Below are 22,961 nucleotides of genomic sequence, written 5' to 3' on the forward strand. Positions count from 1 at the left end.
TTTGTTTTTTTTTTGTTTGGTCGACGTCAAAACGACGTCGTTTCATTTAAGTGGTTTTTTTTTTTTTTGCGCCCTCGACGTCAAAACGACGTCGTTTCATTTAAGTGGTTTTTTTTTTTTTTGCGCCCTCGACGTCAAAACGACGTCGTTTCACTTATACTTTATTTTTTTTAATAACACCTGGCCAAAACGACGTCGTTTTGGCACAGGTTTAAAAAAAAACAAAACAAAACAGCATCACAGCTGCTGTGCTACCCGAAACCCATCAGTTTCAAACCCATTTCTTCTTCTCAAATATCAAATTCTCTAACCTAAATTCCAACCCCAACTAAAACAACCAACCTCCAATCCAATTCAATGGTGGCTTTCCCTCCCCCCTCACAAATCAGTCGGTGGAGGCAGTAAAGTGGCGTCACTGGGTAGCAAAAAATTGAATAAGTGCCTCCAAAATTCAATTTGATTTCAAAGGTGGATTTATCCCTCAAATTTGAGAGTATGTTATCCTATTTTCTTTATGCTTTAATTAATTAGTAAAGATTCTTATATGTTAGTGTTTTTTTTTTGATTAGTTGTTGTTTTTTGTTGTTGAGATTTTATTTTACTTTGTTAGTTTGAATAAACTAGGGCTTTTATGTTAGTTTGAATAAATTAGAGGTTTTGGTTTTGGTTAGTTAGTTTGAATAAATTAGGGTTTTATTTTTATGTTAGATTATATGATTATCTTGGTTAGTTTCAATTAATTAGGGATTTTGATTTTGGTTAGTTAGTTTGAAAGTATGTTATCCTATTTTCTTTATGCTTTAATTAATTAGTAAAGATTCTTATATGTTAGTGTTTTTCTTGATTAGTTGTTGTTGTTGTTTGTTGTTGAGATTTTATTTTAGTTTGTTAGTTTGAATTAACTAGGGCTTTTATGTTAGTTTGAATAAATTAGAGGTTTTGGGTAGTTAGTTTGAATAAATTATCGTTTTATTTTTATGTTAGATTATATGATTATCTTGGTTAGTTTCAATTAATTAGGGGTTTTGATTTTGGTTAGTTAGTTTGAATAAATTAGGATTTTACTTTTATGTAAGATTATATCTCTTGGTTAGTTTGAATAAATTAAGGGCTTCTAGTTTTGGTTAGTTTGTTTGAATAAATTAGTGTTTTATGTTAGATAATAATTGGTAAATTTGATTAGTTGTTGGATTTTATTTTGCTTAGTTTGCATAAGTTATGGCTTTTTAATATTGTTGATGTTTGATTGGTTATTTCTACCAATACAGTTATGGAACGATACTTTAAGAGAAGGTTCGCATCAACTACTTCTAGTTCGGATAATGTGGGTAGTTCGAGTTCGAGAGATATGGGTATTTCTAGAGATGTGGATATTTCTAGAGATGTGGATAGTTCGAAAGAAAGTGAGTTGCAAGATATCTTAGCTAATCTTATTGCAGACCCTGGACTTCGACCTCAAATGTTGGATTATGATCCTAACATTAGAGACGAAGTTCGAAGAGCATATCTACAAAAGGGTCCATGTCAGCCCAAGGATCACACATTTCCACAAACTGATCTTTCAGGGTATGATCGACGCTTTAATGTCAAGTGGTTTGATGAGTTTGACTGGTTGGAGTACAGTATTAGTAAAGATGCTGCATTTTGCCTTTATTGTTATCTCTTCAAATCCAATTTCAGAATTGGTCAAGGGTGTAGCGACGCCTTCACAGAGATGGGTTTTAGGAATTGGAAGAAGAAAGATAAAATTAGGCAACATGTTGGACCTGTTGGAAGTGTTCATAATCAATCTAGACAATATTGTGTGGATCTTATGAATCAAAAGCAACACATCCGAACAGCTTTGATAAAGCAATCAGAGCAAGCTCGTATTGATTATCGTATTTGCTTGACAGCTTCTCTTGATTGTGTGAGATTTTTATTGAGGCAAGGTCTTCCTTTTCGTGGGCATGATGAGAGTGACACTTCAAGCAACAAGGGGAATTATTTAGAGCTCTTACAGTTTCTTGCTGATCATGATGAGAAAGTGAAGGCCGTTGTGTTAGAAAATGCTCCCGGGAATCTCAAGTTAATAGCTCCAACAATTCAAAAAGATCTTGTGAATGCTTGTGCCACTGAAACTATTAAGAAAATCATCAAGGATATGGATGGTGCATTCTTCTCTTTATTAGTTGATGAATCACGTGATGTGTCAGTAAAAGAACAGATGGCGGTGGTGTTTCGTTATGTGGACAAAAGTGGGGATGTAATTGAGAGGTTTGTGGGCATTCAACATGTTAGGGATACTACATCAAACTCACTCAAGGAGGCTATTGACATATTGTTTGCAAGAGAGGAATTGAGCATTTCCATGCTAAGAGGACAAGGATATGATGGAGCTAGTAATATGAAGGGTGAGTTCAATGGTCTTAAAACACAGATTTTGAGAGAAAATCCTTGTGCCTATTATATTCATTGTTTTGCACATCAACTTCAATTAGCTCTTGTGGCCGTGACAAAGGGAAATGCTGATATTGCCACTTTCTTCACATCTTGCAATAGCTTGGTTAATATTGTTGGAGCATCGTGCAAGCGTCGTGACATTCTTAGAGATCAACTACAAAAGGATGTTACGGAAGCTCTAGAAAAAGATACTTTTCCAACAGGACGAGGCTTAAATCAAGAAACTTGTCTCAAGCGTCCCGGTGATACACGTTGGAACTCACATTATGGTACATTACTTAGTATCATTTCCATGTTTAAATCTGTGGTGAAAGTGCTCAAATTTATTATTGAGGATGGCTCCACTGATAATCTAGGTGAAGCAAATAGGTCATTGAGAGAAATACAATCTTTTGAGTTTGTATTTCACCTATTTTTCATGAGATCTATATTGGGAGCCACAAATGACTTGTCACAAGCATTACAGAGGAAAGACCAAGATATTGAGAATGCAATGACTTTAGTCAAAGTTTGCAAGGACCAACTACAACACATGAGAGAGAATGCATTTGAAGCCTTGCTTGATCAAGTATCTTCCTTTTGTGCCAAACATGATATCTTGGTTCCAAACATGGATGATGCATATGTAGCTCAATGGAGATCACATCGGAGAGCTCCTATAATAACACACCTCCATCATTATCGTGTGGACATCTTTATTCAAATCATTGAGTGGCAACTTGCGGAATTAAATCGTCGCTTTAGTGAGGTAAATACTGAGTTACTTCTTTGTTTGACATGTTTGAGTCCAGATGATTCATTCATAGCTTTTGACAAACAAAAGCTACTTCGTTTTGCTGAATTTTATCCTCAAGATTTTAATTCCCGAGATCTCTTGGCACTTGAAGATCAACTTGAGATTTATATTACTCATATGCGTACGATGACTGATTTTTCTCAATTGAAAGGGATTGGTAGCCTTGCAAGAAAAATGGTGGAGAAAGGGTTGCATAGAACATATAATTATGTTTATTTGCTTATCAGATTAGCCTTAACTTTACCGGTTGCAACTGCTTCTGTGGAGAGAGCATTTTCTGCTATGAATATTGTGAAAGGTCCACTTCGCAACCGAATGGGAGATCAATGGTTGAGTGATAGTTTACTTGTTTATATTGAGAAAGATGTGTTTGCTTGTATTGATAATGAAACGATAATGCTACGTTTTCAGAATATGAAAACTCGTCGTGGACAATTGTAATATGGTTTTTTTCTATGAATTATGAATTCTAATATTATCGTTTCATTTTTATGAGTATATTTTGTATAAATTTTTTTCACTTTTAGACATTGACCCCTGGAAGGAAATATCCTGGATCCGCCACTGTTTGTTGTTGTATCTTGCTCTCTTTAGTTTAATGGAATCCCACGTTAAATAATATATAAAAAAACTCCAAGCTTCATTTAATGGAAATAACATAATAGTATGTAGGGTTTAATCCTCTATGATACCTCTATTTTTTTTAGTGAAAAATTAGCACCAAATGGGTGAGAGTGAATGGGCTACAAATCAGTAATTTTGATTTCTTTTATAACCATATCAAACATTCACAACCTAAAGTAAAAACAACAAACTTGTTAATGTTTTAAATATTTTTCTATCATCTAGTGAGGCTTTCCTATGACCGCAAACCATTTACAACCAAAAAGCATTGATAAATTTTAGTTAACGATCTATTAATAGAAGTACATCCATACATGAGATCATATAGGTAGGTTCTTTGTCTTTTATGTGATTATCACTCGAGCATCATCTCAATTCGAAACAATATATCTAGGTAGAGTTGACTATATGAGATAAAGTGAGACACAAAAGATCGATTTAAGAAGTAAGTTGCGTTAAAGTGACTTCCAATGACAAATCTGATATCTTTCGGAGGAGAGAAACTCTCATGTAATGGGAATAACACTTTTTGCTATCATCGGCCAATAATGCAATGACATGTAGGATAGCAAAACAGTGTTATCCCCGCTATAGGTAAGTTTTTTTTTGCTTCCGAAGGGACCATGGAGTAATTAAGCAAAATACTACTAAAAACTTTTAAAATCTGATGTAGATAATGTATACTAACGTTCAAGGACGAAACTAGCTATTGGGCTGTATGGGCCCATATAGAATTTGTTTTAATTTTTATATGTGATGTAGTCTTGACCGAAAAAAAAAATCTATGTAGTTAAATAGAAATAACCATAGCCTAGCCCAACCCACCCAAGTTTTAAATGTGATGTAGTCCAAAGCCTCTAGGGTTGGAGTCCAATTTTCCTCCTTCCCTTTTTTCTGCGCCCTTCCTGTTACCTATCTAATTTCTTGACACCTATCCCTACACTTAACTTCTAACATAACAGTGTTAACCATTTTAATAAAATTAAAACAAAAACAAAAATGAATTATTAAATAAAAAAAGAAAACAAACCCAAAATTCATATTTAATTAGTAATTTATTGTGAGGAAAGACAATTTTGCCCTTGGAATAATTTATTAACGAAAAGTTGACTTTTTGACCAGAAAGAAATTTGACAATTCTACAGACACCGTTGCGTAGAGCACGACGAAATGAGTTCATAGACACGTAGTAGGCTCGAATCGGAGTTGTAACGAGAGAGATATGTTTACAAGAAACTCAGGGGGACAATTGTAATTATTTCAAAATGGGATTTTATAAAAATCAGATCTCTCTCTCTCTCTCTCTCTCTCTCTCTCTCTCTCTCTCTCTCTCTCTCTCTCTCTCTCTCCCGCGTCACCTCTCTTACCCTCTTCGAAACTCCAGCCACCAGCCACGGCTGTGGACGGGGCCGGTACTAAAATGACCGGGGCGTCATCCTCTTCCAGCCCCAGCCGACTCCCGCCTCCAGCTGCCGTGATTTCGTCGAAAAATGGAGAAGAAGCAGTCGGTATCGTCCGATCTGCACAGCCGTCGATCTCCCTCCTCCAGCCACCATTTTCAACGAGCCAGGTATGGATTTTGAACCTCTCGAGCTGTTCTAGCTGCCTGTTGGGTAGGAATTAATCGGTTCTCATTATAGATATTGGATTTTCGAATTTGAAAAATTAGCTGGTTTTCGGCCTCCGTGTTCGGCCACTTCCGGTCAGTTTTTGAGGTAGGTCCAAGAACAAAAGTGATTCCAAATATGGTGTTATACCTAGGGTAGGAGTTTGGAGCTGTGGTTTTGAGATTTTCCGGCGATGCTTAATCGCTTTGGACACCCAGCGCTGCCGGAGCGTGGGCGAGGGTAGTGCAGTGGCACTGTGTCTTGATACGATCCTTAGGTTGTCACGAGCGCGTAGGAATTCGCGGATCTCAATTTGGATACCGTTTGAGCCTCGAACGGATTTTTCCTATTGTGCGATTTCCGGGTTCAATATTGTTGATCCGTTGGATCGTAATCAATTTCAGATATGTTACTCTAGATAATTTCAGAATCGTGTAGGATTTGACAGGTTGTGAATAGGAGTCCAGGATACTCCGATATCGTGAACCCTAGGGCTAGGGTTTAGAAATTATGCGATTACACGATCGTGGTCAATCCGATTGTCCGATTCAGACCAGACTTGCAGGACATGGTTATTTAAATGTGAGGAACTTATAGGAACTCTCGGATTGGTAATTGGAGGTCGTGGACCCCACGAGGTTCTGTATTTACCAATATGGAAATTTATCACTTAGTGAGTCTCGGGTCTTTTAAGACAGTTCTAACCATCCGAATTGCTTAAGTGGGCATAAGAATGATTTTAAAGCTAGTGCACGCACTTCTAGGAGTCGGGGGTCAGGGTTTTAATTAAATACTTATACCGATCAATTTTATTAATTTAATATTCATGGTGGTTTAATCAGGCACCCAGGGCCAGGCAGACCCGCAGGAGGGACCTTCAGGAGGTCTAGCTAGCTCGGACCAGGAGTGAGTGGGCTTTTCTTTTATAAACGATTTTATGCAAATAAATTTCATTATTGGATCTTGAATAAGTTTTATTGATTGTGGTTTTACTAGCATGTTTTGTTGAACTTAATTATCTTTATTTATATGTCGCCTAGTTAAAATGCTAAAAAGATATGGAAAGTAGAGATTGAGATTTATATCAGACAAAATAGCAGCAGTGTTCTAGATTTAATCAAAAATTCAGTTTTTCATCAGACCTTTCAGAAATCTTATATTTTCTTAAGCCACCTTGGGTACCCAGTTACAGAAACAGATTGCCTTCAGTATATGTTGCCTTTGGATATGACGATGTCCACGGACATCCAGTTTGCCTTCAGTTTTGTCAGTGCACTTGACATTTGCCTCACGAGTTTCGGGGACGCCGGGACCGTGAGAGCCAGGAATGCGGATCAGGCTAACTACGGTCCCCTGAATCATGCCAGTTTGCGGCTCAGGTTGACTTTGTTCACCGAGACCTGCCAGGGGAATTGACGAATATCAGGAATTGACGGAATTAAAGGGGTACACCTAGGTGGTAGTTTTAAATTGATTTCAATGCTGTTAAGAGAATTTTATGGACCTTGGTTATGATTGGCATATACGTATATAAATATGTGAATGCATTAATTTTAGTATGATTCAAATGAAGATTAAATATCCAGTTTTTGCATAACTGTTTTTACGGTGGGGTTAATATGTTCATATGCTATTTTTCTAGACCTTTATTTTTGTCCACTCACATTTTTTTGAATGTTTTGCGCCCCCAGGCTGTAGACGTGCACAGAAATCCACCACCGGGCCGTTTTTCTATCTTCCGCACATTTCCTTTGCTATAGAAGTTTTGTTTTGTAAAAGGATTAACTCCTCTGTAATTCTTAGTAATTGCTATGATATTTTGCCCTAGATTGAGAACTGAACTGTTGGATTATATATTTACATATACTGGCAGTTGGTTGTATAAATATACATGCTCGTTATGACAGGTGAAATTTTGGGATTGAACAAATTACAGGGGAAACTCTGCCGAATTTTCGGTAGAAGTCAAGGCTAATTTGAAATTAAGTTTGTAACTAGGAGGGCAAATAGGTCATTTGTGCCTGACATTCGCCAAGTGTCGGACACGCACAAGGTCCGACTCGAATTTCAAAGCGAAATTTGGATCGGGTCCTGTCACAAAAGCCACCACAACCTCACCCCCACCCACCCATCCAACCTAGTTGGCCACCCCATCTCGTCGGCCGCAACCCTGACCCTCTGAGCTGCTTGTTAAGCCTCGGGATCCATCCCAACCCTCTAGGCTCTTCACTTTCAGGCTTTGATTTCGCATTAGAGCTAAGGTCCATTGTCGCAGCGAAAGGAGAAAAATATGAAAATATGGATTAAATTGGAAGGGAAAGTCGGCATAGGTGCAATCAGAGAGTGCAGGCATAGAAGTCGAATCGGCGACCGCCATTGCTGTGCACAATGATATCTTTGAGGCAGCCATGAATATCTGAATAAAAGTTCAGGCTTTGCTTTAATCAGATTTCTAAGTTCGAGAATTCATAGGCATAAACTCAAATGTCTCAAATGTCTGTGTAAGCATGAACCTCTTCGGCAACAACCATTCTCCTCTGGCGAGGTGGGGTGGCTGACCAAGTTGGATGAGTGAGTTGGCTAACCAGGTTGGGTGGGGTTGTGGTGGCTGTTGGTATTTATTTGTTTTTTATTTATCTATTTATATAATTGGTTTTTATTTTTGTTTTAATTTTATTAAAATGGTTAACAGTGTTATGTTAGAAGTTAAGTGTAGGGACATGTGTCAAGAAATTAGATAGGTAATACGAAGGTACAGGGAAAAGGAAAACAGGAAAATTGGACTCCTAAGGTGCAACTCAAATAGTTTTTTTGTTTTTTGTTTTTGTTTTTTTGGTATTTGTATTGGTATTTGTCTTACATATTTATTTATTGTTGTAATTTTTTTTTTTTTTTTTACTAGTTTCTATCTTATGTAATAGATGCATTTTGAGAGTTACGACGCATTATGTCCTTTTGACTAAGTATATCATTTTTTGTTAACAATTAAATTCACTCATACCGTTGAATTTTTTTTGTAATATAAATTCAACCCAATTCATTTAGAAATACCGTTGAATTTTTTTTGTAATATAAATTCAACCCAATTCATTTAGAAATCCTGAATTCGTCTCTGTTAATATTAACGTTGGACATAAAATGTTATTACACTAGGAGTTAATCTGAAGGTTAAAATCTAGTTTTCTTTTGACTTTTCCCGACAAGAGTGAAGCTCACTACCTGATTCAATTTGCCATTGACAGGCGTTACACTCTTAGTAGGGTACTGTCAAATAATCATTTGGCTTGGAGAGGAAAAAGGAAAAAAAAACAGCATCATTCAAATTAAGCCATCAAATCATTAAGGCCAAACCAAAACGTGTTTTGGCTTATTTTTCATTTTAGTCCTTTTATCATTTTAAATTTTGCAAATCAATAAGGCCAAACAATGAAGTCTTAGCATCAAATTTTACGGTCTACAACAGTTTTGTGTTCTTTCGGATTTTATAATCTTTTGCAATGACAGGCTGCCACGCACATCACAGCCAGTCATTACGCTTTTACTTAAGATCCCCACCCAAGCCTAGTCTACAAGAAATTTATAAATCTTGAGATCTATGTGAGCAAAAAGTGATGAATCCATTATACTTTTGTGTGTAGATTAGAATGCAAAAATGAGGATGGAAGAGTGCTGTTATCAGACTCAAATGTTTTTTCTTTTGGTTATGTTTCTAGAGAACTCAATTTAGCGGCTCATAGATTATCTCGTTATGCTTTAACTTTAAGTGGTACATGCATCTTCGTGGTATGAGACTCCTCCCGATATCATTCAAGTTTCTTTGATTGAGAATCTCATGTAATGTCTCCATGATTGCATATAATTTCACAGCTTTGTGACCAATTTCTTTCATAATTTTCAGAGCGAAGTTTCAAAATTGAATCAAGAGAAAATACAACACAAGTATTGTGGGCTCAAGATCATTAGGTTACTAGAGTCTTAGATATATAGGCATTAGGGTCGTCCTAATGTATAAAACAAATAATTGCTTGCTGACATGCACCATTGTCACATAAATATAGAATCAATGGCAGGCTTCTTATAAATAATTCATATAATTTTTTTTTTTCAAGGGCATTTGGGTCGTCCTTCTTGGGTCTTCCAGTTGTTGTAGCAAGGGCAAACTTGTTTGTTGCCATAAACGCCTGGAGGAACACATAGGCATGTGGCGCAGCATTTTTGGCAGAAGAACATGCATGGCTTCTTGTGCGATGTGGCAGAGCAACGATAAGTACATCTCGGCTTGCACTCTACAAAATTAGCAATCAATTTTCAGATTTTAGATGTTTCATGCTTTATCATAATGATAATGGATTTTTCATGAAATTTTAGTAAAATAAGTTCATTTTATGTACCTGAAGGACGAAGCTTGTTGTAACCCTGTTCATGAATTACAAAAACAAAAACAAATTTAGACAAAATAGACAATATATCCACGGTCATTAACTTCTTTGAATGTGAACGGTTGAATTTTGATCCAACGATTAGAGTTAGCGACCGACTTTGGATTTTTAGGGTCGATAGCAAGGTACCCAAGAGATCAAAAAGTTGGACAATGTATGGTAATGAAAATAGATGATGGTATATAATACGAACGTACCTCAGCTACATCAGAGAATGTGAGTAGAAGAAGCAGAGAAACCAGCAGGAAAAGGGAGGTGTACGGACGTCCTGCCATTTCTCTGAGTGAGCACTAACTGGTACTGTAAACACAGAGCACAAGAAGGAGAGATGGATTAGATTTTTATGGTTTCAAGGAATGAAGATTTGTGGGTTTATTTATAGGAAAGTGCGGGCATGGCCAATCCAAAATGATTATGAGAAGGAATAGAAGAAGAGGATTGCGCGGTTTAAGGCGTGAAATGGGCAACTGCGCACCAAAAAGTCCATGTGGGCTTTTCATGTGAGCGTTGAAGGCGCCGTGTCTATTGTTTGGTTTATTTTTGGATTTTGCTTTTTTGTGTCAAATCCAAATCTTCATTTTCTTCTTCTTTTTTTTTTTTTGTCTTTCCAAATCTACAGAAATAGTCACTCCAGATTTCCTGCATAATAATACCCCGTGAGTGTTATCAAGCAACGCATCTTTCTATAAGGAATGTGTTTTCGTTTCTGATTATAATGTACTCTGATTATCGATCGTATTAGTTTTTAATATATATTTCTTTTAAATTAACCAAGTTTTTTTTTTTTTTTTTTGGGTTACAAAATGTGAAATTGTTTGCGTCTTCCCGGAGTCGGACCCACAAGTTTTTTTGTTTCGAATCAAAGAAATATATAGACACTCAAGAAATGAATATAAAAATGAAAACTAGGTTATGTATCTCCATTATATATAATCCCACTTGGATATTTTGTTCTTACTTTTGTTAGACGTATAGATGAGATCTGGTTAATCTCATGTGAGGTGGTCCTTTTGGCAGTACGGTTTGCATGTTGCATGTGAGAGAACATGCGTAAATGGTTTTTGATTAGTTGCTCTGATCTAATGCAAGTCAAGCCACCGACTAAAATAGTGACCTGAATTGGTATATTTTGTTATTTTAGTGCCAAGAGGTCCTCTGTGAGACGTCACCCAACATGGCAACGTTCGTAAGCATCATTTTGAGTGGATTATTAAGCAAATGTTAATTACAACTTGTATTTAAGCGGTGATATGAAAGAAGAATCAATCAAGTATATTAAAGAAGATATCAAGATCAAGAACAAAGGCGAAATCAAGATAATCAATACTGAATAAAGGCATAACTGCATATACGGGTTTTGTCAAGTTAGTTAGAGCGAATATACTCACCACTCTGCACCAAGTTCGAATTCCCCTTGTCGTAGTTTAAATTAATTTAAAATAAAATATCATTTGTATATAAAAAAATATTCGAGGTATGGTTTTTTTTTTTTTTTTTTTTTTTTAATCAATGGTCCACTATAGTTTAAACGTAGTTTAATGACATGTTGTAGGGTTCCTTTTCAGCTGCTAATCTGTAATTAGTATTTGAACCCTAATTTTGTATTGGTACTAGTATTTAAACAAATGTTATTCTGGTTTCTAACTTCAACTGCTAACATGGTTCCTGGTTAACGTGAAAGGAACCGCTTAAATTCAGGCAAAACTAAGCACCAATAATATGAAAAGAACAAAACTTATTTCATGCGACCCTAATATACCAAATTCATACCAGCACGTTATGTGTGACCCTGCCAAACCAAAATTATCAATCAGGACAGACAAGGAATCGTAACTCTAGGAACTTGAGAGAAGATTGTCACCCAGAAAGTGATTTGGTGAGGGTCAAAAGTTAAAATACAATGATTAAAAAAATTAATAATAAAAAGACGCACTTTTTCTTTCAAGCACTTATTCCATCATTCATTTCCACCTTATGACCATTTTCCATGTCCACATTTTAACAGACTTATTAGACTATGCGAAAATATAAGAAGAAAACCCGAAAACACAAGCCACTATAACTTAGTCCCTTGCAAAGGAAAATAACTCACTCAACACATTGACACTGAAAACTAGACAAGCCAAACACCCTGTGAAATAGCAACCCAGACATGGGCTCCGCGGCTGCTTATACCTTAACTTTCACTTGAGACCTGTTACAAGTTGGTCAAACGCTGAACTGAATCCTCTGCCTATACTGTTATGGGCCACCCTTTTTTAGCTGACCTATGCCAGACATAATTTAAACAGTATGCCGTAAAATACCGGTGAGTAACTCCATTTACAGAGTTAGGGGAAAGTTGAACATGGCTGCAAGTTTCTTGAGGTCCTCAGGTTGTATGTTTTGTGACACGATAGCAGCGCCCACAGCCAGGGCAACAGACACAAGCACCATGCTCTTCATGCATCCGTGCCCTTGAGACAATTGTCCCAAAATCAGCTTGCAATATTTGTCTGCATCCTTCAAAAGTGAATGGTGGGCAAAATCATCTCCCACTGCCAATGCTTTATCATTCTACACCCAAAATGGAAAACAAGTTCATAATAGTAGAGTTGATAGTTAAATTAGGCATGCAAGGCTAGATTAATAAATGAAAAATGAAATCACAATACCAAATTAATCACTTCAATATCTGGATATGATTACCTTTTCCCTGAAACTCTTTAAGGTCTCCCTCAAGGGGTCAAGAGAAGTATGTTTACTGGCATGCTTCTTCCACTCGTCAGATAGCTTTTTCAGGACAACAACACTTGCATCAAGATTCTCCAGATAAAGCATGTCCTGTTCCAAATATTCACAGTGAAGCGACAAGTTGATGAAAAAAAATTGTTTGTACAAAGCCTTTAATGAACATATGCAAAAGTAAAAGAACAATAATCCAAATGCTTACCCATTGCCTATGACATTCAGGGTTTTGTGTCAAACACCAAATAAAAATGTCACTTGCTTCCTTAGACAGATCAGGGATGCCTGCAAAATGCTCCATGCATCAAGCTCCAATAGATAATAGGCCAAAATTCATACTGTTTTTACTTCCAAACACAATTTGAAAGGGTTGTAATGGAAAATCAGTTTCTTTGTGCTTGGCTTTACCTTCTTTAACAGCTTTAACTGAATATTTCAATATCTGCTGTGTGACCTGCCTCATTGTTTTGCTACCCGGGGAACCAGCAAGGGAAATCTCTTTCAGGGTTGGATAAACAGCTTCAAACCTCTCAGTTGCCTTAGCAAAGCCAAAATGTTTAAGATATTAATCTTTTGGTTAAGGGGAGTAAGAGGGGTGGGGGTTATGCTTGATTAGCATGTTTAAATGGAAAATTTTGCAATTCTGCAAATGCTCCTAAAAGAGGCACACCTTAACTCGGGCAGAAGCTGCAGGAAAAGAAGATCTCATCAACAGATCAAGGGCCGATGGTGGCACTATGTGCTCCCCCTTTCTGACAGCACCATTTAATAGAATAGGACGAGCTTTCGGAGAAGACAAAATTCTGAGATAATTCACCCGGAAAAAAAAAAAAGGAATTACTACCAGAAGAAAAAAAAGAAGAAGATAGTTCTCTCTCTGTGACAAGGAAGCCAGACGTGTACATACGTAAGATCAAGGAATAGAGCTTATGTTAATCTAAATGGTGTCCAACCTTTCCACCGATTGCAAAATCAAGTCTCTAGACAGCGGATTACTACTTGACTTGCTACTCAATATAGGCAAGAGAAAATGAACCCACGTGTACAACCCCACAACCAGATCTCCTTGAGAAGCCTGTATAAACATAGTTTTCCCTAGTTAAAATTCATATTTTAGAAAAGAACAAACCACTGTTTTAGGAACATTAGGTAAAAATAATTACCTGTGCAATCAACCACACTGTGATTGGAAGCTTATCTTGGCCTTGATATTTTGGACTTTCCTTCATCACTGGAAGTAAGTTAATCAATACATCAGGTTTTCGCCGCAACACCATTGCTAAAACCACGAATATGGCAACCTGCAGTTCCAAGGTTACATCTAATTACTCACTCTGTTTGAGGATATATAATCTAAACTGTGAGAATTTTGACCAATGTAATGTAAGGAAAAAAAAAACGAAGCTTATGGAAAGGTGTGGAGCTTTAAAAACTATTTACTGTTGCATACATAATTCAGTAGGCAGTCGTTATGAACTGAAATCCCATTGGTGCTATTTTAAAAAACTCTTGTCTTCCTAGGACTATTTCCAATATTAGAAATCAAATTTTCCACATTGAAAGTTGAGTCAGCCTTCAAAACAAGATAGAGGAAAGATAGAACTATACCAAATGTATACAATGTTCCATCTTCAAGTTCAACTAAATTTTGCTAGCCTTTCAGTAAGAAAACAAGAACATGATGAATTATTAAGGGCGCTGGGTGCAGGAAGATAAAAGTGGGAGGAAATGTAGTCACATACAAAGGTCTGGAAGCCCTATCAAACAAACCTCAGAGGATCATAAAACACTATCATGATAACGTTGATGGATGCTCCAAATCAAAGCATTGACAAAACTAAACAAACATACAGCCAACCATGGCATCAGATGATATATGCAACAAAGTTGGATGAGCCATAGAAATGGGATTATATGATAACTAAAGAAGGTTCATCAATACTTGAAGCCCATAGAAGCCTCCTCTGGGATGCAGCCACTGAACAAGGAACTTACTTGAAAAGAAAACAAAGAATAGTAGTAATTACACAGAATAATAGCAAATTCAAATAAAATCAATTCTAGAAACAAGGGGTTAAAGAAATTCAATCATGCCAGCACATATGGCACTAACAATACCACACTATGTTTTGCTATATATACAATTACGCAAAATTCTACAAAATATTCACTTGACATGATATTCTGGTAAAGTCCTACGAGGGGTGGTGTGGTATATATATCTCAAAAATATGGATTGAAAAGTTCAGAGAAAATCATCTCCTATAGTTTTCAAAAAGAAAGATGGCCTAGGTCATTTTTCTTTAATATCGTATGTCTTTCCTAAGATGTACCAACTAATGTCCATCTATGCTAAAATCAATGGCTCAAACTGTTTATAGTAGTAATTAGTTTATCCACCTTACACAATTTGCCAGAGACCACCAAGGCATAGAAAACAAGCACAAAAAGTTTTAACACCACCTGAGACTTTAATGGGAATTTGATACATGCTACAATCCAAAGTTACCTGAGACTTTGAAGGTGCTTGCTGGGCCACCTTTTTGGATCCCCTGGCTGCTCCTTGATGATTTGTAAGGTCAGCAAGAATGCTGTCCAATGACCACAGCACGAAGGATCCAAGTGCTTCAGTAGAGCAGTGGCCGATCCAGTCAACTGATGTCTTGTAAACATTTTCAGATATATGAGAAAGAGGGATCTGCTTAGGCAAATAATATAGTCATTAGAAATTAGGACCCTGTTAAACATATTTATAAATTCCACCAACCAGAAATAAACAAAACAAAAAGGAAGATATAAATCACTGATTATCAGCCATTAAAGGTGAAGTCATATGCCTACAGACCCAATGGTATAACCATATCCATCATGAGACATGACGTGCATCTAATCTCAAACATAGCTTCCATAATATCCATATGAAAAAAAAGGGGGGGGTTTAGAAATCAGAACAGAGTATGAACCAGATAATGTGAAGCTACCCTCACATTGTATCCAAAACCCACATGCATGTAAAATTCAATACACAGAATAAGCAGATAAACACCAGGATACGATAAAAAGACCTTTTCTTCAATATCTCCAAAGTTTGATGCTTTATTAAAGCCATTTATTCTTTTTCTTTTTTTGTGACAAAAATTCAAAATCGAATCCATAAACCAAACACAAGCAAAAACTCACATCAACCAACTTTGCCACAGTGGATTCCTTGAACGTCTTCAACCATGGAAATTGAGCCGAACTGACTGACGCAAATGCTCGACCGAAATAATCCGCCAAACGCATAAGCTGTATGTCTTGTTGCTTTTCATACGAAGCCTATCCAACACCCAAAATAAAATCATAAACAATATAGAAAAACAAAAAAGAAGACACATTTCCATTTTCCATAACAACATTTTACAAAATTGAATCCCCAATTTACCAAAAGAAAAAACAACAAAAGCAATCAGCATCTCACAGTAATATCAGCGAGAAAAGCGCCGAGATGATCTGCGTCGATCTTCGTAGCCGCCTCAGCCACAGTCACCTTCGGCTTCTTTGGCTTCTTAGTCTTCACCTTCTTCACCTCGCCATTTTCCACAGTCCCAGACACCTCAGCATTGCTATCCTCATCGTCGTCATCGGAATCCCGCTTCGATCCGCCGCCGGCGGAATCTCCGGAAGCGGCGGCCGCCTGAGCCTCCAGAGCTTTCCGACGGCGCTCCTCGGAATGCAGCTCGATCGGCCGGAACACCTCGGAGGCGGAGGAAGCTCCGATGTGGATATCACCGTTGGAGTCCGCCGGAAGTGTCTTGGACAAGGCCTTTCGGTTTCGCTTCTGATATGACACCGTTTGCCAGCCATAAGCATCGCCGTTTTGGGTCCGCTCATTGTTCACCTTCTTACCATATCTTTCTGCCTCCTCCTCCTCTTGCTCTCTGAGAATTGATTCGATTAGTGCTGAATTCTCGTCCATGCTTCAGCAATTGCTCTCTCTCTCTCTCTATCTCTCTCTCTCTCTCTGCTGCGAAACTCTTGACAGAGAGAGTTAAGAAGTACTGTCGACTCGTCGAGACCACACAGGGAGGAAACGAAGTCGGGTTTTCGAAGGAGAAAGGACAAGAAAGGGACTCGGTGTCAAAGGACACGTGGGTTTTATTTTTATTTATTGTGTTGACGGGTTTGGCCTTATTTCACTCGCCATGTAACGTAAATGCCATTATGCGTTTCGTATAAGAGTTGTTTTAGGATTACAGTGGCATCATCAATGATCTTTATCTCCTAAAATTATTGAATGTCTTAACACAAAAAATATTTTATATATATCTCTCTAATTAAAGTGTTAATTTGATGCATTTTGAAAAGTGCAATATTCGAAAAGAAAAAAAAAAATTTGATCATCATTTTAACCCAAGGTGTATTATCATCATCATTCTCACACTTGACACGTGTCTATGAACATAACCATAATTCCACAAATACAAAGTAAAAAGTTAACTATAATTAGGCACATAAACACGTGTTGAAAAAAATGATAATACACATTGGGTTAAAGTGATGAGTAAAAATAATTTCCAAAAGAAAATGCAATGCACAAGTTTCAGCCATCTTACATTAAGCCCAATAGGAGTGTGCCAAATCCAATTTTAATTGGATTGGATGTTAATTTTAGAGTGTTCAAAACAGATTAAAATCGAATTAATCCAATTGTGTTTTGTACAATAGATTTAGTTTTTAGGTTCACTTATTTATCCAATGGCCTTTTATCCGACAATTTCTTTATCTAAAATGTTGTTTTCCGTTCTTATATTCTAGATGTGTGTTCCAATTGTATCCAATTTGGATTTTTTTGCTTTCGAAATTATGGGTTTTTTTTTTTTGTTTGCTATCTTACAATAATGTTTTATATATAAATCTTATATGGACATTAAGTATTTGGACTTGAGGACAACATGAATTTCATTATTTAGTTTCTTTTCTCTGATATTATTATTTTTTTATTTCCTTCATGCTAATCCAAGGTGGTCCTTCTCACTTTCTAAATTAAAATGGCATTGGCTACCCAACTATTAATGTCTTGATAAATAATAATAAAATATACAAAATGTATTGTATAATAAGCTTGTGTGGTTAGAAAGATCTACTTTCAAGCCTTTCAACCCTCACGTTTTCGTTATACAGTCGTTATTACATTGCGCACATATCACATCTGTGATTCATTCAGTAATAACTTAATCCAACATTATGTTTGAATCACTAATTTAGAACCAACTAGAATTTTTGAATCACTAGTTTAAAACCAAGTAGAATTACCATGGAACTCAAACTTTACTAGTAGTACCTATGGGATGTTTTAGGGTTGATAGGTGTGTGGGTTAGAGATATTGTTTTGACTTTTAGCCCTCATAAACCATAGTGTATAGTTTTTGAAGATTGGGCATTGTTTGACTTTACACCCCAAATCATAATGGGTGATTTGAGGAAGGTTGGGCTTATTGGTTGACTCATCAATAACCTCAACCAATACCTACTATCATTATTGTTTTGTGATGATGTGATCAATTTTTCAAAACGAGTGGAATAATGGAAAACAATGTGCAACCAATACCTAGTCTTACCACCACCAAGTTGTAAATAGGTAGCAACTTTACCAACCTTTTGATTTCATGGCAGCTTTGTAATTGCAGTAAGATCTCAGGGGCAAAAAGGGGAATAAAACCAGATCCCATATGAACGAACGAGGATATCGTTTTATATATACACAAAATGTATTTGAGGTGGGGGGCCCCCCCGCCCACAGCCAAGAGGGCCAACTTTTTAAGTTGGCAAAGGCCTTTTATTATTATTATTATTATTCAGTTACGCTAAATCGCCAATCGCTCTCCCATATCCCCCCAACTTCGTCGTCCTCATCCTCTTCTTCTTCACAGTGAGCAGAGCATCACAAATTAATACGCGGGCCAAACATAAACTTGTGGTGGGTGCAAATTTTTTGTTTTGCTCGATCGGACGGCTAAGAAGTGGTGGTGGGATGCAAACTTGATCACATTATTACGAAAGAACGGATCAGAGGGAGCTTTGCATTGCATTTGCATGTTATGGAAGAGTTTTGTCTTCTACTTTTGGGCAGGCAGTTACAAACAACTTTACAAAGTTTGGATGGTCTCTTGTCTTCTGCTTGTGGTGTCTGCTTGGAGCAGAAGCATAAGCTATTTTGGGGACACTTGTTAAATGTGCAGTTTCAAGCTTAGTGCATGTCAAACAAGTAGCAAAAATAAGAAAAAAGAAAAGAAAAGAAAAGTAGCAAAGGTTAAAGCACTAGATAAGGAAGGGACCATGCTGGCCCAAGTGAGAATCAAATGTGTTATGTATGTCATTTCTATTTCGTTTTCACAATTTTATCCTTATTATACTCTCGTTTTGTGTTTGGAATTTATTTATTTATTTATCAAATAAAAATTTCATTAGATAAATTTCAATGGTAAATTAAAAATATCAACAAGACATCTAAAACACCAATCCTAAGAGGGCAATAAACTAACACGCCAAGAGCAAAACTAATGCGGACAAAAGCCACACTAAATTATATTAGCCCACATCACCACAATTAGTCATAACCTCAAACAAGGCCCACAAACTCAACATAAACCATAAAAGAACCCATAAGCCTAAACGAACCCTACCATTATCACATGAAGAAGCACCGTCGCGACCATACCTATCACCACATCCGTAACAAATATGGGTAAAATATGATTTCCAGCAATCTACCTACGTATAAGAGCGAATAAATAAAAGAAAACAACAACTTTGCCAAAGAACGATTGAGTGATTTGCAGGAATCTCCGCCAAAGACGATGTTGAATCAAATTTAGAGAACATAAGCGGTATTAGGGAGCGGGTTTTGGGAGTAGGATTTGATTGAGAACATAGACCAAAATGGGTGATGAGGAACTTCAATCTAACCATGAGTTAGAAGAAACCACCACATGGCTTTTTATTTATAAAAAAAAAAACCCAGTAGACTTATTCACTAACCTAAAATGAAAAAATAAGAAGAGAGGGGGGGGAGGAGGGGCAGTGACTCTTCTTCCTCCTCCCCCCTCTATGGAATTTTCCTTTAGGACTCACAGAGGGGGAGAACGGCGAGGGTTGGATAATCAGTTGTGTTTTGTGTTTGGAATTTGAACGTATCTATATATGTTATGATGGAATAAGTTACCTTATGTAAAACGAGATCTAGTCCAATAACAAAGGATTTTGATTTGTAGACCAGTGGTCTCAGATTGAAACTCTCATGGGACTAATTGGTAGCGTGTGTGAAAAACTCTATAATCTTGTAATTTAGACTATCGCTTGTATTTAAAAATAAATTAAGCAAAAAGTCGCTTTTGATTCCTGTAGTTTGTCATTTTTACTACTTTGGTCCTTGTCGTTTCAATTTTGTCAATTTTGTCCTTATAGTTTCAATTTGAAGCAATTCAAAATCAATCCTCAATTTTAATTAAATTCTTTTAACTTCTGTTAGTTGTGAACGGGCAATTCAATTCACAAATTATTTTAAAAAAAATGCATTCTTTATAAAAATACATAATTTAAATTTAAATTTTAAAAAATAAATATTTAAAATTTAAAATTTAAAAAATTTATTTTAAAATCCTCTCTCCCCTTCTCCTCACAACCCAACCCAACCCAACCCACAACATGAATCCTGACTAAACTCCGCAGCCATCACCAACTCCACCCCCAAACCCAAAAGCTGCCCCCCAATCCCAACCTCTCCCACCCCCATCCTCAGCCGCAGCTGGCGCAGTCCCTTGTCCTCACCTAAACAGACCGAACAAGCAAAATCATAAACAGACCCAACCCACGCCATGATGTTCAGCACCTAAACAAACCCAATAAGCAAAATCAAAATAAATAAATAAAATCGATCTGGGTATTTTAATTCAACCAAAATTCTAACTTTTTCAATCCTAGGAATGCATCTTCTTTCTTTCTTTCTTTTTGGGTTTTTTTATATATTCGTTTTCTTCTTGTTCTGGTTTTGGTTCCAGAAAGAAAGAAGGGGGTTTTAAGAGAGAGAGAGAGAGAGAGAAGGTTCTGGAGGGTGGGCTAGGGTCAGGTACGAATCGGTACCCCAGCAATGTCTTCTCCTATCTTCTTCGGGGAGAGACCCAGAGGACCGATCTTGGGTCGAACGTTGGAGTCATGGCTTCTTCGATGGCGCTCTGGGTTAGGGTTTTGGAGGGAGTCCATGACCCATGACCCGGTGGACTAAGGGACATGGAAGCTCCATGCCTAGCAAATTGGGGTCTTTCCCAATTTCTCATTTCATCAATCTCCCAAAACTTAAATCAATTCACCAACCAAAACCTTTAAATCCCAAATTCTCATTGTTTAAGTAGCTAGACTGTGACGATATATTGGCTGGTGACAATGCTCTGGATATGATGGGCAAGGCGGTGGGGAGTATGAGGGGTGATGCGCGGGTGGGATATTGTTGTTGTTGTCTTTTTATTTTTTTTCAATTTAAAGATTTTTTTTATTTGTCTTTAATATTTAATTTTATAATTAATGAATTTTTTAATAATTTGTGGATCGAATTTGTCCCTCCAAAACTAACAAAAGTTAAATTTTTGTTTATGGAAATTGAGAATTATCCTTGAATTGCTTCAAATTAAAACCACAAGGCAAGATTGACAAAATTGAAATGATAAAGGCCAAAATGGTAAAAGTAGCAAACTAGGGACCAAAATTGGCTTTTAGGTTATGTCAGTAGAAGATGAAGTCACATATAAATAAAATTAATGAGTAACTTCTAACAAGCACGTCTGGGTGGTGTAGTCGGTTATCACGCTAGTCTCACACACTAGAGGTCCCCGGTTCGAACCCGGGCTCAGACAATTTGCTACTGCCATTGTTGTAGTATTTTTTTAACTGGCCAAGCATGGTCGCCATCCGCCAACTAGCTTCTCTCCCATATGCACCACCACCAAGATGCTCTTTCTTGTCCCAATAGCTGTGACATATTTTCCCCTCTCTCTCTCTCTCTCTCTGTATAAATGTAACCTATTTATCTATATATTCATCGTGAAATTTACCAAATGAATTCTTCCACTAGCCGGACTCGGATTCAAATTGCTCTCTGTTTTTGCTGTGTGATTATGATTTACAATTTTGTTTTCTTTGAACCAATCTGTTTGTAGACCGTTTGTTGGATGTGAATGACGCCCATCTACTTATTTGTGTCTGGTTGCTTTTAGGAGCATGTTATGTTACAACAGCAATTGACACCAATTTGGGCTTAAAATGAATTATGTGCAGAAATGTCGCATGTAAAGAAGAAGAAAAAGGTACGGCATGAATAGAAACTAATTTGGTTTCGTAAGCTTCGTACTTTAATTTTTCTGATGGAGTTCTGTAAGTGATTTTGTGGCAATGATATTGTCCCATCTTGTTTCATGCACTGCGACATTGACAAATTAAAATGCACTTATCTTCCATCATGTGTCTAACTCAAATAAACCAAACGCAATGTATGCAAGCCTTTAGCCAGAGGGCAAAAAGTTTCTTCTTGTATTCAAATACGAACCATCCAGAACCTTAACCCCACAACATGTGTACGGATCTAGGTTCATTTTAGATGAAAAGCCTCCTTCAGACAAACTTGCATTGTAGCCAAGGAAACAGTGCCCTCTTATTCAAACGGACAATATCAGCACCAAAGGATCAGCAGGGGATCCGCATATTTGGGTAAGGTCACAAGTCTTAAAGCACCTGGCAAGATACCTTTCTGCCTGGGAGGACTTATCGTCAACTACAGAAAGCACACTTTCCCTTCTCATTCCGTGCCTGAGCCATAATAGTTGCTAACCTATTGACTCTTTTCGAAATTTAACTCTCCTAAGAAAGATTGCAACTTTACACTATGCCAAGTCACCCATCATCTCTAACGAAATGTCAAGCACAACATCACAAAAGGAACTGAACACAACCCTATGAATCCAAAGAATGCTTCCGTCGAGAGAAAAACAGCCTCTAACCTAGAACATAAAGAGACCTTTTAATACCCAATAGGAAAATGAAGTGAGCAACGAGGACAGTGTATTATTTACCATCTTGTAGCAAACTATCCACGAAATGCTCCTTCTTGGAGCATTTTTCAGATTCAAAGGGGAAAGGTGCAACCTTTGCATTAGCAAATTAAGCATTTGATGTGTGAAAAGTTTCTACAAACTAATGTTTGATACAAGGTTGAGAAAAGTCTCTGCTTAAAAAAGCGCACTGGCTTTATTAAAAACTGCGGTGAACAGCAGTCTAAGGACCATACCCATTCTTATT

The 22,961-nt window shown here is 37.0% G+C and overlaps 3 protein-coding genes and 1 non-coding gene across 4 annotated transcripts; 2 read left to right on the forward strand and 2 right to left on the reverse strand.

Moving 5' to 3' along the window:
- Positions 1 to 1,270: 1,270 nt before the first annotated feature.
- LOC117621836 (zinc finger MYM-type protein 1-like) lies at positions 1,271 to 3,857 on the forward strand. Its single transcript, XM_034352380.1, has 2 exons — positions 1,271 to 3,614; positions 3,766 to 3,857. The coding sequence occupies exons 1-2, from the start codon at positions 1,271 to 1,273 to the stop codon at positions 3,855 to 3,857; spliced, it is 2,436 nt and encodes an 811-aa protein (XP_034208271.1).
- A 5,433-nt stretch (positions 3,858 to 9,290) lies between these two features.
- LOC117623474 (protein RSI-1-like) lies at positions 9,291 to 10,316 on the reverse strand. Its single transcript, XM_034354467.1, has 3 exons — positions 10,106 to 10,316; positions 9,861 to 9,885; positions 9,291 to 9,755 (listed from the first exon to the last, which is right to left on the reverse strand). Exons 1-3 carry the CDS (start codon positions 10,181 to 10,183, stop codon positions 9,574 to 9,576), a joined length of 285 nt encoding a protein of 94 aa, XP_034210358.1. The 5' UTR covers positions 10,184 to 10,316; the 3' UTR covers positions 9,291 to 9,573.
- Positions 10,317 to 11,780: 1,464 nt separating this feature from the next.
- Positions 11,781 to 16,754, reverse strand: LOC117623473. Its single transcript, XM_034354466.1, has 10 exons — positions 16,096 to 16,754; positions 15,816 to 15,953; positions 15,145 to 15,333; positions 13,799 to 13,936; positions 13,589 to 13,710; positions 13,306 to 13,438; positions 13,044 to 13,173; positions 12,841 to 12,920; positions 12,597 to 12,731; positions 11,781 to 12,464 (listed from the first exon to the last, which is right to left on the reverse strand). Exons 1-10 carry the CDS (start codon positions 16,591 to 16,593, stop codon positions 12,231 to 12,233), a joined length of 1,797 nt encoding a protein of 598 aa, XP_034210357.1. The 5' UTR covers positions 16,594 to 16,754; the 3' UTR covers positions 11,781 to 12,230.
- Positions 16,755 to 21,449: 4,695 nt separating this feature from the next.
- On the forward strand, positions 21,450 to 21,523 carry TRNAV-CAC. The gene has a single exon. It is a non-coding gene; the product is annotated as a tRNA-Val (tRNA).
- The last annotated feature ends 1,438 nt before the right edge of the window (positions 21,524 to 22,961 follow it).

This window comes from Prunus dulcis, chromosome 3 (assembly GCF_902201215.1).
Source record: "Prunus dulcis chromosome 3, ALMONDv2, whole genome shotgun sequence".
In the NCBI taxonomy this organism is placed as follows: domain Eukaryota; kingdom Viridiplantae; phylum Streptophyta; class Magnoliopsida; order Rosales; family Rosaceae; genus Prunus; species Prunus dulcis.